Source organism: Mustela nigripes, chromosome 7 (assembly GCF_022355385.1).
Source record: "Mustela nigripes isolate SB6536 chromosome 7, MUSNIG.SB6536, whole genome shotgun sequence".
In the NCBI taxonomy this organism is placed as follows: domain Eukaryota; kingdom Metazoa; phylum Chordata; class Mammalia; order Carnivora; family Mustelidae; genus Mustela; species Mustela nigripes.
Genome location: NC_081563.1, coordinates 72,711,744 through 72,727,435, shown reverse-complemented (window position 1 = coordinate 72,727,435; position 15,692 = coordinate 72,711,744). Strand labels below are relative to the sequence as shown.

Here is a 15,692-nt window from a genome sequence, read left to right as displayed (position 1 = left end):
CCATCAGAATCATCTGGAGAGCATGCTGAAATTACAGAATGCTGGGCCCCATCCCTAGAGTTTCTGGTAGGTAGGTCTGGGGTGGGCTCAATAATTTGTGCTTTTAACAGGTTCCCAGAGGATGCTGATTTGTAGTCCTACGCTTTGAGAATCAATCTTAGAAGAGTTTGGCTTTTGTTGTCTTTTTAGTAGAGTTCAGTTGTGCGCGGGTTGTAGGGGGAGCGGTGAAAATTGGTAGAAGGAGAGGGACAGAAGCCGCTAGTCTCCCACTTTCCTGGCCCAATCTCCTTCCAAGCTCAAGGGCAACTGGAATCTACCACTTCATCGCATCTTCCCTATTTTCTCAGTCTTTATTTCACAGACTGAGTAAATAAAGGTGCTTCAGGGGTCAGTTGAATGGTCCACAGCTGTTTAGATCGCGGTTAACCAGCCCATTTTAGCGGGCTTCTCGCTCACGCACACCCTCCCTCCAAGGAACCCTGCTCAAAGCGGCCCACCAGCCTTTTCCTCCTCCCTGCCCCGCCCCCAGAGTCTCTGCGTAGTTGCGCATACGACGTGCCCGGCGTTCAAAGCGAGCAGCGAGAGGAGTTCAGTAGGGCACCGCGTGCCGCGCAGGCGCGAGGGGGAGAGGTGCCGGAGCCACCGTCATGGCCTGTGTCAACCCCGTGGTAAGGAGGACCGGCCTGGCCTGTAGGCCCATGGTCTGTCTGGAGGGAGGGCTGGTCCAGGGATCACGGCAGCCCAGGCCTGTACACACGCTTTCCCCTCCTGACCCTTCACAGTCTTTCCGAAACTGTCACTCTAAGTGGCCCCGGCTGTTCGCCTCCGCTGTGGAGGAAGCCGGTGAGGGCCAGTAGTAGCTCACCGGAAGTTGGAATCCGCCCGCTGAAGGAACCGCTGCCTCCCCCTCCCCTCCGTTCTCACTGGCACTGAGGCTGTCTGGAAGAGGTGGTTAGAGCTGGAGCTCGCCGTAACCCTCCAGTTTCCTGTGTCTTGAGAAAATTCCCGAGTTCAGTTGTACTCTTATTCTAATTCTTACTTCCAGTGGGGCCATTGTTGATTGAGCTCTATTATTCACCTGAAGTAATAAGCCATGTGGTATTTCTTGTTGCCCCAGGCGTATTTTTTGAGTTGTCTCGTACCCCGCATTTCCCCATCCTGAATGCTTAAGTACGCCACTGGAATTAAACACACACCTTGATCTCCTACCCTTACAGTGAGAACTGACAGGCTAAATGGCACTTGCGAAATGCTCTATCAATTTTTAAAAAGCTGAATTAAAGAGAAAAACAAGGATTCACCTTTATTTTCAGTTCACCTGAACAAACTTGGTATTTGGTGAAAGGCAGTGTGCTTGTCCCGGTCTGTTATTTTATGGGTTCCATGTACATATATGCAGCACAAAAGGGTCCATTTTTAGAGACACATTATTTCATTGTGTATCCATTTTTTGATGCTGATGTATTTGAAGATAAGTAAAATACTCAAGCCTGAATAGAAGTTTACCATGTGTACCCTTTTATCTGATGGTGAACTCTGCGGAGGGTGTGTGAGTTTTCTTTTAAATAGAGAAGAGGTTAAGATGGATTTTCTGGACTATACATTGTTCTGATTAAGGTATTAGGGAAAGAATATAAAGGCTAACCTTAGTTCCAGAAGAAAAAGGTATGTTCAATACTTAATTTCCTTTTTAAAAATTGCGTTCTAGTGGTTTGTTTTTGACAGCTGCTCTTATACTCTGAGGGTGGATTTTTTTTTTTTTTTTTAAGATTTTTTTTATCTGATATAGGAAGCATGAGAGGGGAGAAGGGGGAAGGAGAAGCAGCCCCCCCCCCCCCCCCCGCCCCCCCTGGAGCTGGGGAACCGATGTGGGACTCAATCCCAGGACTCTGGGATCATGACCTGAGCCAAAGGCAGTTGCTTAACCAACTGAGCCACCCAGGCACCCTCTGAGGGTAGATCGTAAGGAAGTTTTTAACCCTAGAAGTGTTTTCTTCTTGCGGTAAAAGTGATCAAACTAGCTGTGTTGAACACCGAAGTATCATTTTAGTATGCTTTTATCTGTGTAAACTGTTTGAGAAGAAGCAACTAATCTAGGGCACTTAATGGATATGCCTGTGAATAATGTGGTACTGATTGGTCTATTTATAAGCTTACCTGGGATAGTTAATGGGGATTAATTTTAAACCTAACTATTCTTGATGTGAGCGGGAGAATTTAGAGAGTATTTACTGGGTAGTGTGAAAAAACAGTCCTAGAATGCCACAATTTTTATTGCCAAATCTTGTGGAAAGGTATAGTTCATTCATGTCTTGGTTAGGTTCTGTTAGGAATCCATTTTGGTGCATTTATACTTTTCACTTGACAGTGGTTCAGAATATTTTTTTGGACTACTGGGTATTTGGTTACTCTATTGTAAGTGCTTGTCTCAGTCTTACAGCTTGCAATTTATTCATCTATGTGAAAGTAATACAGTGAACTCTAAAAACTCCTTTGTCCTCTTTGAGAAAATAAGTTGAAGATAGTAGGTTCGTTTTTACCTGCCTTAAATGAATTTATGCTAAGTGAAATAAATCAGTCAGAGAATTATCATATGATCTCATTCATGTGGAATTTAAGAAACAAAACAGGATATAGCAGAAGAGAGGAAAAAAATAAAACAAGATGAAGTCAGAAAGGTGACAAACCGAAAGAGACTCTTAATCACAGGAAACAAAATGATGGTTGCTGGAAGGGAGGGGTGGGGGATGGGGTAACTTGACGATGGACACTAAGGAGGGCACGTGATGTAATGAGCGCTGGGTATCCTATAAGACTGATGAATCACTGACCTCTCCCTCTAAAACTAGTAATACATTAAATTTAATTAATTGAATTTAAAAAAATAAAAGGGAGAAGGTTAAATTCTGACAAAAACCAATTGACGTAACCTACTATCTTGATGAATTATTATCTCATATTTGATTGTGGTTCTTTAAGTCAGCCTTGTAGATAGCCTGAGACTATGGGTCAGAAGCTAACACAATTTATGGACACCTAAGACTATACTGGAAGTAGATTGCATTTAGTAAGAATCTTTATGGTGGTTTTTCTTTAAACCATAAGAAAGAATACACTGCATGTATTCTTTCTTACTATTAAATGTTTAATAGTTTAAACTATTAAACATTTAATAGTTTAATTGTTTAAACTATTTAAACATAGTTTAAAATGTTAACAATTGCTTTTTTGTAGCCTAAACTCTACAGATCTATAATTGAAGATGTAATTGAAGGAGTGCGTGATCTATTCGCTGAAGAAGGTATAGAGGAACATGTTCTAAAAGACTTGAAGCAGGTTTGTAGACAATGCTAGTTACCCTTTTTGTTCTTCTTAAAAAACTTATAAATTTTAGTTTTAACCCCTCAATTATAGTTTAATGCTTACCATTCATTGTGTCATCAGATGACATTAAAAAGTGAAATACCTAAATACCCTAACTTAAAAAAATTTTTTTTCTCTGCAGCTCTGGGAAACAAAGATTTTGCAGTCTAAAGCAATGGAAGACTTCTTCAGAAATAATGCCCATTCACCTGTGTTCACCCTTCCATTGCCAAACAGCTTGCACCAAACATTGCAGTCATCAACAGGTTGGATACAGTTAGTAAATTAGTACTATTTTGGTCTTCAGAACACATTCTTATTGGTGGTGGTTTTATATTAGGGTAATGTTCTTAAGGTAAGGGGGCTTGGACCTCAAAACCATTACTATTAAATGACCACAGTAAACCATCATCTTGTAATTATGGGTAACAAAATTAGGTTATTCAAGCCAGCTTTTGAAAATACTGAAGTCCACAAAGATGACCAACTGTTACTTCAGAGGAACAAGTTACATCATTTGTGGGCTATTGGGAATACCCACTAGTTATTTCAGAGAATTTGATTGGGTTGTGTCAAGGAGTAACTGAGGCACCATTGCTGGAAAAAGCAGTGGGAAAGATGGGTGGTTGCATGCTTGTGCATTCTTTATCTTTCTCTTGCTTGTTGTATATATTATAAATCTGCTGTTGTACTGGAAGAAAAATAGAGAGTTAACATGAATATGGAGATTATTCAGCCTACTTCGCTGTTTTGGGTATTATATATTATGGCTAGAAATTAACCCTGTGTACTTTTATTCATTTCTTGGACTTGAAACCTTTGCTTTTGAGGAAATAATTTTCCATATTATGTGTATCAATTTAAACTGGAAAAAAGGGGCTAAGATAAATGATACTGTTTTATCTTTCTAGCCTTTATTCCTTCTTTTCTAATTCTTAAAATTTTTATACTATCCTAATGTATGTGTGTGTGTTGTCTGTATGTCTGCATGCAACACACACAGACACACACACATAGAGGTTTTATTTTGTTTAGTTGAATTAGATTGATGTCTGCCAGAAGTGAGGGTAGATTTTGGATTAGATTTTGGATTGGATTGTCAGTAATAACTATGTTGTTCATTGCACACTTGGGAAAATTCAAAGGAAAATCATGTGGGACAAGGTGAAGAGAAAATAGTAAGGAGGCTAGTATCTCGTTTATTATAAAACAAGAGAATTTAAGTGTGGCAGCAATTATAACTTAAAAATGAAATAAGTTAACAATGAATATTGAATTCACAGATGTAACTTTTATCTAATGTTATGCTTCTAAAGTATAACTTTACTCTGTTAGCCACAGCTGTTTTAATTACTAAGTTGACACTTTGAAACATTTTACCTTAGTTCCTATAGTTTTGATTATGCTTTTGTTTTTAACTTTTTTATTAGGTCATCCCTTTTCTCTATTTAAATAACATTATTTTCTTTATTGAAGAACTTTAAAGATTTTCTTTCTTTCTTTCTTTTTTTTAACCTAGAAGTGAGTTGGAGGGTGGCCAGTATGGAGGAATGAAAGATTAGACTGTTTTTTATCAAAAGCAGTTAACACTTTTCAGGTTCTTTGTCATTCAAAATTGCAATACTTGTTTTTGCCGCAAGATGGTAATATTACCAGTGATTTAAATCACCAAATAGTCTTGCAACTAATATGTCTAGCTGGCTTTCATTCTGCACTGTATTCCTATTCTCTTTCTTGGAAGTTAGAATAATAGAAATAATTACATTTAAACAAGACAGTTTTTATTCTTTTCTACATCATTTATAATGAAAAGACTTAGGAGGAAGTACATGTCCTTTAAAAATGCATTACAAGCCTTGTTTTTATCCCTCTTCATTTCCAGGTTCCCTAGAATAAGATTCTTGAAGTAAATAGCCTCATAAAATTGAAGTACTTCTTAATTATATCTTCTCATTGTAGGCTTTTAAAAGCCTGATTAAAATAATCTAAACTAACTTCTACAACCTTTTTATCTCTTGATAACAAGTTCAAATTATGTCTACAATGGAGTAAGTCATTTGCCTTTGTTCAATCTTTAAAGCTTTTTGCTCTATCATATTTTCTTTGACTCGATTATCCATTTGCTTAATAATTTCCTGTATTTTCAGTTGTCAACTTTTTTTTGGTCTCAGGACCCCTTTTCACTCCTAAAAATGGAGGACCTTGAAGAGCTTTCTTTATGTGGGTTGTTAAGTATCTATTTACCATATAAGCTTAAAAATGAGAAACTTAAGAAAAGTTTTATAAATCCCCAAAATTGATAATATGCTAACATAATTACATATATTTGTTAAAAGTAACTTTTCCAGAACAAAAAGTATTTAATGAGAGGAGTGGCGTTGTTTTACTTTTCTGAAAATCTCTTCAAATGTCTGGCTTAATATGAGGTAGCTGGATTCTCATATCTATTTCTAAATTCAGTCTGTTGTGATACGTAGTTTTGGCTAAAGTACATGAGGAAAATCTAGCCTTCCACAGATATATAATTGGAAAAAGTGTTTTTATAGCAACTTTAGGTAACTTGATACTACACTAAAACTCAACAAGTGTTAGTTTCTGAGTTTAGCTACAAGGTGGAATCTGAAACTTTATCAGTGGACTTTGTAATGTTAAAAGATTACTGGTGTCTCTTGTATTTTGAATGACTCCTTAACCTGTGTGTCATTTTGTAACATAAGTTAGTAACTTGGAAAATACTGTTTGACTGAGTTATGCACTTGATAAATTGTTCATTATACAAGATTAAAAAATACTATTAATATCACCACACATTTCTTCAGAAAAATTGGAAAGCTATCAAACTCACTGTGGTGGATATAAAGTTTACAAAATTACGATTTTTGGTTGAAAGCTTGAATTTTACCATTGCCAAACAGATACTGTCAGTTTGTTTTCCTTGAAGTGACAGGCACATTTGGTTCATTTTAAAAAAAAAATGACTGCCAAATATCTGTGTCTGAATAACCATAGTTTGTGTCACTTATTCTTTCAAGTAAAAATGTTTCTTAAAAAGGAGAGGCTAGATCAGCTGTGAACTTAAATAATAGCACCAGTCCTCTTTCCATGTACTTCCTTGTGTATCTGTATGCTGCAGAAATGCTTTGTATTCTTCTCATTTCATCCATAGGATATTAAAAGAAAGTATCCTCAAGGGTTGAAATTTTATAAAAATAGTTCTTTATGGTTACATTTAGGAACTTCTTTAGTGAAACTGTTTTATTGTTGCTGTTGTTTATCTTTTTAACTGTGAGTGGGTGGTGATGGAGAACAAATAAAGGGGCCACTAGCAGGTTTGGTAATACTGCTTTAATTCGTGCTAAGATGCCCTCTTTCTCTCTTTATCTCTTTCCCTTTCCTTCTCTCTCTCTCTCTGCCTTTCCTTCCCTCACTCCCTTACTCCCTTCCTTCATTTTTTTTTTTTAAATAAAGTAGGCTCTACACCCACCCAGCATGCAGCAGGGCTTGAACTAATGACTTTGAGATCTGGACCTGAGCTGAGATCAGGAGTCAGATGCTAAGGGCCCCTGGGTGGATCAGTTGGTTGAGCCTCTGACTCTTGCTTTGGCTCAGGTAATGATCGTGGGGTCCTGGGATGGAGCCCTGTCGTGCTGTGTGCTCAGTGGCCAGTCTGCTTGAGATTGTCTCTCTCCCTCTTCCCCTTCCCCAGCTTGTCCATATGCAGTTTCTCTCTAAAAATAAAATCTTTAAAAAAAGAAGTTGGAGACTTAACCAAATGAGCCACCAAGGCACCCCAAAGTGCCTTCTCTTTTACTCATCATTGCTCTGCACTGTAAGTGCAAATGTCAAAAAAGGAAAAAAAAAATAGTGAGAAGTGAAAAAAAAAAGATTTTTATTGGTATTATAAAAAATAGTCTGGCTTTGTGAACACCCTGAAAGGGTCTCATGGATCCCTGGGGGTTTGCAAAGTACAATTTAAGAACTGCTATTCTATCCTTGGGGTGATTATATATAGTTTGTAATCCACTTTTTAAAAAAGACAATGTTTTTAGAACTTTACATTCGCAACAAATTTAAGAGAAGGTACAGAGACTTCTCCTATACCTCTTGTCCCCAATCATGCATCATCTCTTCAGTTATTAACATCCCCCACCAGAGGGTTACATGTTAACAGTTGATCAACCTACATTGACCTATCATAAATACCCAAAGTCCATAGGTCACGTTATTGCTCTTGGTGTTGCATGTACCATGTGTTTATGCAAATTTATAATGACATGTATCCATCTTTACAGTGTCTTACAGAGTATTTTTATTGTCCTAGAAATCCTCTGTACTCCTCCTATTCATCCTTTCCTACCATACCAACTCAAGGCAACCATTGATATTTTTATCGTCTCCATTGTTTTACCTTTTTCAGAATGTCCTATAGTTGGAATCAAACATGTAGTATCTAGTCTTTTCAGGTTGGCTTATTATACTTAGTAATATGGTATTAGGATTCCCTTATATCTTTTTGTGGCTTGCTAACTCATTTCTTTTCAACATTGAATGATATTCCATTGTCTGGATGTGCCAGTTTACTTAATTGTTCACCTATAAAGCACATCTTGGATGTTGCCAAGTTTTGGCAATTAGGAATAAAGCTGCTGTGTGGAGGTTTATGTGTGGATGTAAGTTTTTAACTTCTTTGGGTAAATACCAAGGAGAGTGACTACTGGGTTGTATGCTTAGTTTTGTAAGGAACCACCATATTTTCTTTCAAAGTGACTGTGCCATTTTACATTCCCACCAGCAGTGAGTGAGAGTTCCTGTTGTTCCACATCCTTGCCAACATTGGGTTTTATCAGTGTCATGGATTTTGTCCATTTTAATGGGGATGTAGTGGTATCTCATTGATTTCATTTGCATTTTCTTGATGACTTATGATATGGAGCATCTTAAATGCTTATTTGCCATCTATACCTTCTTTGGCAAAGTGTCTCTTAAGGTCTTTGGCCCATTATTGGGTTGTTATGGTTGAGTTTTAAGAGTTCTTTAGTTATTTTGGATAATAGCCCATTATCATATATGTCTTCCACGACATTTTTTTCCATCCTATGTCTTTTCATATCATCTTGATTTTTTTTAAAAGGAGTTTAAGTTTTTATAAAACCTGGCTTATCAATTATTTCTTTCATGGGTTGTGCCTTTGGTTTTGAATCTAAAAAGTCACTGCTATACTCCTGGTCATCTAGATTTTCTTCTATCTTCTAGGAATTTTGTAGTTTTGCATTTTACATTTAGTTCTGATCTATTTTCAGTCATTTTTTTTGAAGGTTATAAAGTATGTGTCTAGTTTCATGTTTTTTGCATTGGGTAGCCAGTTCAGACATTTGTTGAAGAGACTATCTTTGTGCCATTGTATTGCCTTGGCTTTTGTGTTAAAGATCAAGTGACTGTGTTATGTGGGTCAGTTTCTTGGCTCTGTGTTCTGTTCCATTGATGTATTTGTCTATTCTTTCACCAGGTAACACTACCTTGATTACTGCAGCTTTCTAGTAAGTCCTGAAGTGGGGCAGTGTCAGTTCTCCAACTGTTTCTCCATGAATATCACATTGGCTCTTCTGGGTCTTTTGCCTATAATTCACTTGTGAGAGAGAAATGGGATTGCATTAATAATAATCTCAGAATAATAGGTGTAAACTAGGACTGTCCTGGGTTAACTGAGTTGTGGGATTCACTTTGTCCATGATTGCCCTATTTCTAGAGCAATTCAAATCAGTGCTATTTGGTCTTCATGTCACATAGTCTTTTTGATGAAACTATCATTGTATGAGCAAGAAAGGGAAGAATAGGAATTTTGAGAAGTTTGTGATGGCTTTCATCTTTGAGTGTTCAGACTCCTTCAGGTACAAACTACATGTCCAAATTGTTGAATTTAGATCTGGTGAAAGTGCTGTTGGTTCTTGATGTAATTTGAGGTAGAATATTCAGTTTGGTTATCAGAGATATGTATTTGTGTATATGCTAATGAGTAGTCAAAAAGAATAGTGACCAGTCTTTGCACCTCTTGAGTCACGTGACTTGGATATTAAGATTTGGAATGGTTTAAAGCAGGATCAAGAATTGTGAAGTTAGGGGTGCCTGGGTGGCTCAGTGGGTTAAAGCCTCTGCCTTTGGCTCGGGTCATGATCCTACGGTCCTGGGATCGAGCCCCACATCGGACTCTCTGCTCCTTGGGGAGCCTGCTTCCTCCTCTCTCTCTGCCTGCCCCTCTGCCTACTTGTGACCTCTCTCTGTCAAATGAATAAAATCTTTAAAAAAAAAAAAAAGAATTGTGAAGTTATTAACTGCCTTAATGTATCGAAGACTTCTTGGTGTATAAGAAAGAAATACTCTTGTAGATGTCACAATGTAGCATCTTTTCTTAATTTATACTTCTTAAATTACATTTGTGGAATTGAATTCTTTCTATATTGTAAAGCCTATTGTTTGTGAAATTTAATATTTCTTGAATATATACATGAAGTCCAAAATACTAACACTTTTAGTTTAAGTAAAGACATATACTCAGTTAAAACTTAATTGGGTATTGAAGCCATCTTGGATATTTTAAAAAGCATGTTTCAGGCACATGTAATGGTATATATAATTTGTGGAAGTATGTAAATGGTGCATTTAATATCAAAATTAACTAGGTACTGCATGAAACTTCACTATAAAACTGTTCAGTGCTTTTATTCTGATGACTATAAAGGAACTCTTAAACTCTCTTATAGCTCTGTTTGATTTATATAAGATTAGAGAATTATCCTTTAGGATTTATTGCAAGGTATTTAAAAGGGGGGAATTGTTGCTATTTTTCCTCAAGAAATTCATTTAATTGCTTTAGACAGCGTGTTAACAGATTTTTGTTTCCTCTCAGGCAATGGCTTCAGCTGTACCAGCTTAAGCTTCGTTTACTTCAGCTAATTAAGACTAATACCCTTGTGTTCCTGCCACACCAATTCTTTCTAATTTAGCCTTTCTAAAAGAATGCCTGTTAATAAGCAAAGCCATAGATGAACGGAGGATAAAAATAATTTTGTGCTTCATTAATCATCAATCTCTGTAGCTTCACTTCTGTTATTCTAATGTGGGAAGAATGGTTAGTTAAAAAAAATATTTGCTCTTCTGAGTGACTTGCTGTTCATGATGGAGTCATTCTAGTGTCAGAAGCAAATCTTAGGGACACTTTAATGTGGTCTGTGAAAAAACACCATAATAAACATTACATTGAATATATATGTGCTCCATAAACATGCTGAAACATTCTCTTTTTTATTAAAAGGTGAAATGATAGTGTGACAGTCCTGTTCAGCTAGGTAAAATGAACCTTGAGGTAAAGTTTAAGGTTATGTTATCTCCCGAGGTCTTTTTACTATAGTTACTATTTGTTTTTTACACTTCTTTTTTAATGCTTCCATTTCCAACCATTAGGCAAATGTTTCAGCTATATTAAAAACAAAGAGATAGCATAGAAAATTGGTATATAATAAAGAAAAGATATGTGAGATTGCAACTTTAATGCAGGTTGGGGTGGTCTTCCCCTAGGAATTTGTTCTCTTTTATTTTTCTTAGTAGTTATACTTCTTTCATGTAAAGACTTGTGGAGACATGTTATTCATTTATTCCTAAAACTATGTAGTTGTGCTGGCTAAAGTATTATAAATAACTTCTCCTGAAATGAATGAATGGGAAATTCTTTTTAGCCCATAAAATTTAGAATGGTTTATGTTGGGTTACATTTTTTTTTGCTCAATAATATAGTCTTTTGGAAATGTGCTACTTGAATAAATACTACCTTTTCTCCTCTGTGAGAAGTTGTGATGGAGATTTAGGGCTACATTGACTTAATAAAAATAACCTAGGTATTTTCTTGTGGGTTTCTATACTATGGTATACTTGATAACAAATATTTTCTTTTGGTACTTAAAACAGGTTAGTTATAAAGTCTTTATCTGAAGTTTTTTGGGAAAAAATATAGTTAATTTGTTTACCTCACTTGCAGTTAGGAAGTTTAGAACTCCCCATGGTCAGACATGCTAGTGATGGAAAGCTTTTTTTTTTTTTTTTAAAACAAGCTATACTTAGCAGTTTTATTAAACTGGTAAATTGTAACAGATGTATAATGTTTATTTTGTTTTCTATATAGCGTCATTAGTTATTCCTGCTGGTAGACCTCTTCCCAGTTTTACTACAGCAGAACTGGTATGTAGCCTGTTTAGGATATTTTTTTTTTTTAAGATTTTATTTATTTATTTGACAGAGATCACAGGTATGCAGAGAGGCAGGCAGAGAGAGGGAAGCATACTCCCTGCTGAGCAGAGAGCCCGATGTGGGCTTGATCCCAGGACCCTGAGATCATGACCCGAACAGAAGGCAGAGGTTAACCCACTGAGCCACCCAGGTGCTCCTAGGATATATTTTTAAAGATATGCCTCACTTTTAGTGAATGGTAGCAGGAGGCTAGGCATAGGTATAATTCATAATCCCCCATTTGAATGAGAAAAGATGTAGTAAGGGATGGGGAGATAGGAATAACTTCTAAAATGTACATGTTGCAAAAACTGAGGAGTTTCAGAATTGACGTATTTACCAACTTTTCCTGTCTTCCAGAGCAGTTATTAGCATCTGCCAGTAGTATATATAAATACTGTTGTTAGTATCTATAAGGTCAGGAAACTTTTGAAGTTAAATTCTATGGAGTTTTAATACACAGTATAATGTTATATACTAGGTAGATCCTAAATAAATGATGTTGATACTTTTTGATTATTATTATTATAATTATTTTTTTTTTGGCAAGTTGAGCTACATAATAGTTCTTCTTTTTATTTAAGTGAAGTATTTTGGTCATTTTTTGTTTTTGTGCTGTAGAGATTTAGAAGATAGGTTCCCCCCACCCCCCGAAGATTTGGAGCAGAAAATAAATTACAGCTTGTATTTAGAAAATTGAGTAGTTTTCAGGTGGGGAAATGATAGCACTTTTTCTCTTTTACCTTTCTTCAGTGGTTTATAATCCACTGTTTTTCACCTTTCAGCCCACTTTCTGGGCCAAAAGGGTTGGTAGGCTGTTAATTTCCATTTCTTTATTAAATACAAGATCATACCCCTTACCAGGAGTTTTGGGAAGAATGGTGCTGTTTTTGATAGGAAACCAATGAAAAATATATCTGCCTTTGAAATTCTTGAGACTACTTTTTCTCCTGGTTAAAGAAATAATACACTAATAGTAAAAACAAGTTTATAAAATAAAAAGCGAAAGAGCCCTGCAGTATTGTACCCCAAAGATAACTGTTTTAACTGTTTGAGGTATATCCATCTAGCATTCTTTCATGAAAGTTACCTTAATTTTCAAGGTAAATGTAGGCACATCTTTGTGCTGGTTCTGTGTTTTTACTTAGTAATATAGATGGATCCTTTTCCCTGCCAGTTAAATATTGACTAACCTTAGTTGATGTATCATTTTCATTAACTGATATTTTATTAATGGACATTTATTTTTAGTTTTTTTCTAATATAATCGATAATAGTTGTAGCTAAGTTTTTGTGTATTGGTATGATAGCAGGTAGTAAGGATAAATTCCTAGAGGTAGAATTTCTGGGCCAAAGAATATGCATGTTTTCAATTTGGTTATATATTGTGAAATTGCTCTCCAAAAAGTTGGTACGTGCCTACTCATACAAGCAGTGGTCTGAGAAAACCACATCCTTACCAGTATTCGATGTTTTTAATCAATCTTATAAATTTTTGTAGGTCTGGTAGGCAAAAACTTTTTTGTCTTTTGACTTAGCATTTTAAAAAATGGAAAACCCTGAGGTTTATTGATTCTAAAAAATTATACACTATTGTATTAACTAATTTAAAGTACCATTAGTGATCAACCTATGGACTAGAGGGCTCTTATTAACAGCTGTGTTTCTTGTATCTGACAATTTGAGGATCAGGGACTCATGCATAGCTATGTAGTGGGGAAGTTTTAGGAATTAGTGTTCATACCATTTACTAAGACTTTACTGGCTTCATTGCGAATAGCCATAGAACAGAATTCTTTTTATCTTTAAATGATCTAAATCAAATATTGAAAAGCTGTTTTGTTCAAAGAACTTAGCCTCAATGTTAAATGTCCAACCATTGTCCTGTTGTCTGAATCAGACTTTTTTTTAATCCCTGTGAGATCAGGAAAAAAGATGAAAGCCTTTTTCTAACTTTCTAATTAAATTTCTCATATCTAGGGCACCTCAAACTGTAGTGCAAGTTTCAATTTTCCTGGTTATCCTATTCATGTACCAGCAGGTGTGACACTACAGACTGCATCTGGTAAGGGTATAGTTCCCATTAAATTTTGTTTGTTTGTTTTAACACTGGTACTGACTGCTGGATGTTAATTTTCGTGATTTTTAATAAACTGTAGACTAGAAGTTACTGAAGTTACAGGAACTTTTTAAAATATAACTTATTTTAAGAACAATAATAAGTGGTGGTTATTCCTGTTGTGGAGGCAACCTACCATAAAAGACACTGTATGAGATTTGTCCTGTAACTTATTCCCGTTTCTTTTTCCCAGCATTGTAGAAGTTGCTTTATGTATGTTTCTTTAATTCAAATCAATTACCTAAATTCTCTAATGAAGAAAAACTCAAGATGACATTGATCAACCTTTGCCGCCTTTGGTACTAGAGATCGTGTAGTAGAATATCCAAAAAAGTTTGGAGAGTGACCAAACCTTGCTTTTTCAGAGTACTATGTCTTGATTTGAAAGAGAATCCTATCTATTCTTTAGGTTTTTGCAAAGTTTTAAACCCCTAACTCTGTGCTCAAAAGAATAAATTTTTTCCTCTTCCTTTTTAGTGTTATTTTAAAGGAAAAAAGGGAGGAGGGGATTTGATAGCTTTTGCAATTACTTAACTCTTTGGATAGCATTACCTTATAGTAGTTACATGGTATCTTAGAGATCGTAAATACATGAAATATATTCTCCATTATTATGTTTGTTAAAATTCCAGTTTGGGTTGGTAACATAGTAATTTATCAAACAATGGGATAGGTCCATGGAGTAAATATCAGTGGTCTGTATGTATCTCAAAGTGTGCCATATAAGCAAGCAGTAAAAAAGGCTAGAGTTCAAGTGAGATGGCTTTGTTAAAAGTAGAGTAATACATATTTATTGTAGAAAACACAATCTGAAGAATAAAATAAAAACTCATAGAGAAAACTATAAACATACTGATGTGTTTTTGGACAGCCTGTTGTGCCTGAGGGTTTCTTTCTTTCTTTCTTTTTTTAGAGGAAATTAGGTTTCTATCATACTTACGGTACTATTTTCTCCTTTTTGAGGTCACCTTTATAAAGTCAATGTACCAGTTATGGTGACACAGACTTCTGGAAGAGCAAGTATTCTACATCCAATTCAGCAAGTATTTCAGCAGCTTGGGCAGCCTTCAATAATCCAGACCAGCGTTCCACGCCTGAACCCATGTTCTCTCCACGTGACTGCTGAAAAATCACAGAGAATAGAAACTGTGCTCCAGCAACCCACAGTTCTTCATTCTGGGATGGTGGATAGGAAACATTTACAAAATGCCGCCAGTGATACACTTGCACTTCCTGGAAATGAGCGTGAAATCATGTCTGAAGCTTTGTTGAGTCAGCCGGAAAGCCCTCAGTATATCTGTCTTCCAGGTGTTGTGTTTCCTCCACAGGTCTCTCAGATAGATGAACACCGGGAGCCAGTGCTTGGTGTTTCAGGCGGCGTGACTCAAAATCTGAATGGTGTGCCCCTCTCCACTGGCCGACAGGGGGCCCAGCACCAACACATGTCTGATATTCAGCTTCATGTTCTTAAAAATAGGATGTTTGGATGTGATTTTGTAAAGCAGCCAAGAAATACAGAGGAGCCCAGCAGCCTACCTGTCTCAGAGAAGGTAGTTCTCTGTTGAAGTGAATGGTATTAGGGGACAGACAGTGGCCTGTGATTTGACATCCTGAGGGTTTTTTTAAAAGCTGTAAGGTACTCAGAAGTATAAGTGTTCTGTTTTTTCCTTTAGAAGATTATTTATTACTGCTTATTTAATATAGCAATCAGTTCTTATAAATGCCCAGCATTTCAAACTTTTAATTTCAGTTAATAAATTAGAATAGTCTTCGAAGAAAATGGATTTGTTTTAAAGTAATCCATATTACCTCTACCTTACATTGTGAGAATGTTCATTTGGGTATAAATTTAAAAGGCCCAGAAATCAATCCTAATAATTAACTGAAAATAAATGAATATTTTGAGGTAATTCTTAATATACAAAAGAAGTCC

The 15,692-nt window shown here is 36.1% G+C and overlaps 1 protein-coding gene across 2 annotated transcripts in view; it reads left to right on the top strand.

Moving 5' to 3' along the window:
* The first annotated feature begins 647 nt into the window (after positions 1-647).
* GTF2A1L (general transcription factor IIA subunit 1 like) overlaps positions 648-15,692 on the top strand; it is a 50,887-nt gene continuing 35,842 nt past the window's right edge. Inside the window, exons 1-6 of one of the 2 annotated variants that reach the window (XM_059406109.1) lie at positions 648-668; positions 3,235-3,336; positions 3,506-3,629; positions 11,537-11,592; positions 13,621-13,705; positions 14,723-15,309. In XM_059406109.1, coding sequence (XP_059262092.1) covers positions 648-668; positions 3,235-3,336; positions 3,506-3,629; positions 11,537-11,592; positions 13,621-13,705; positions 14,723-15,309 — 975 coding nt within the window. The remainder of the gene's footprint in view (positions 669-3,234; positions 3,337-3,505; positions 3,630-11,536; positions 11,593-13,620; positions 13,706-14,722; positions 15,310-15,692) is intronic. The other variant, XM_059406110.1, reaches the window with a different exon arrangement.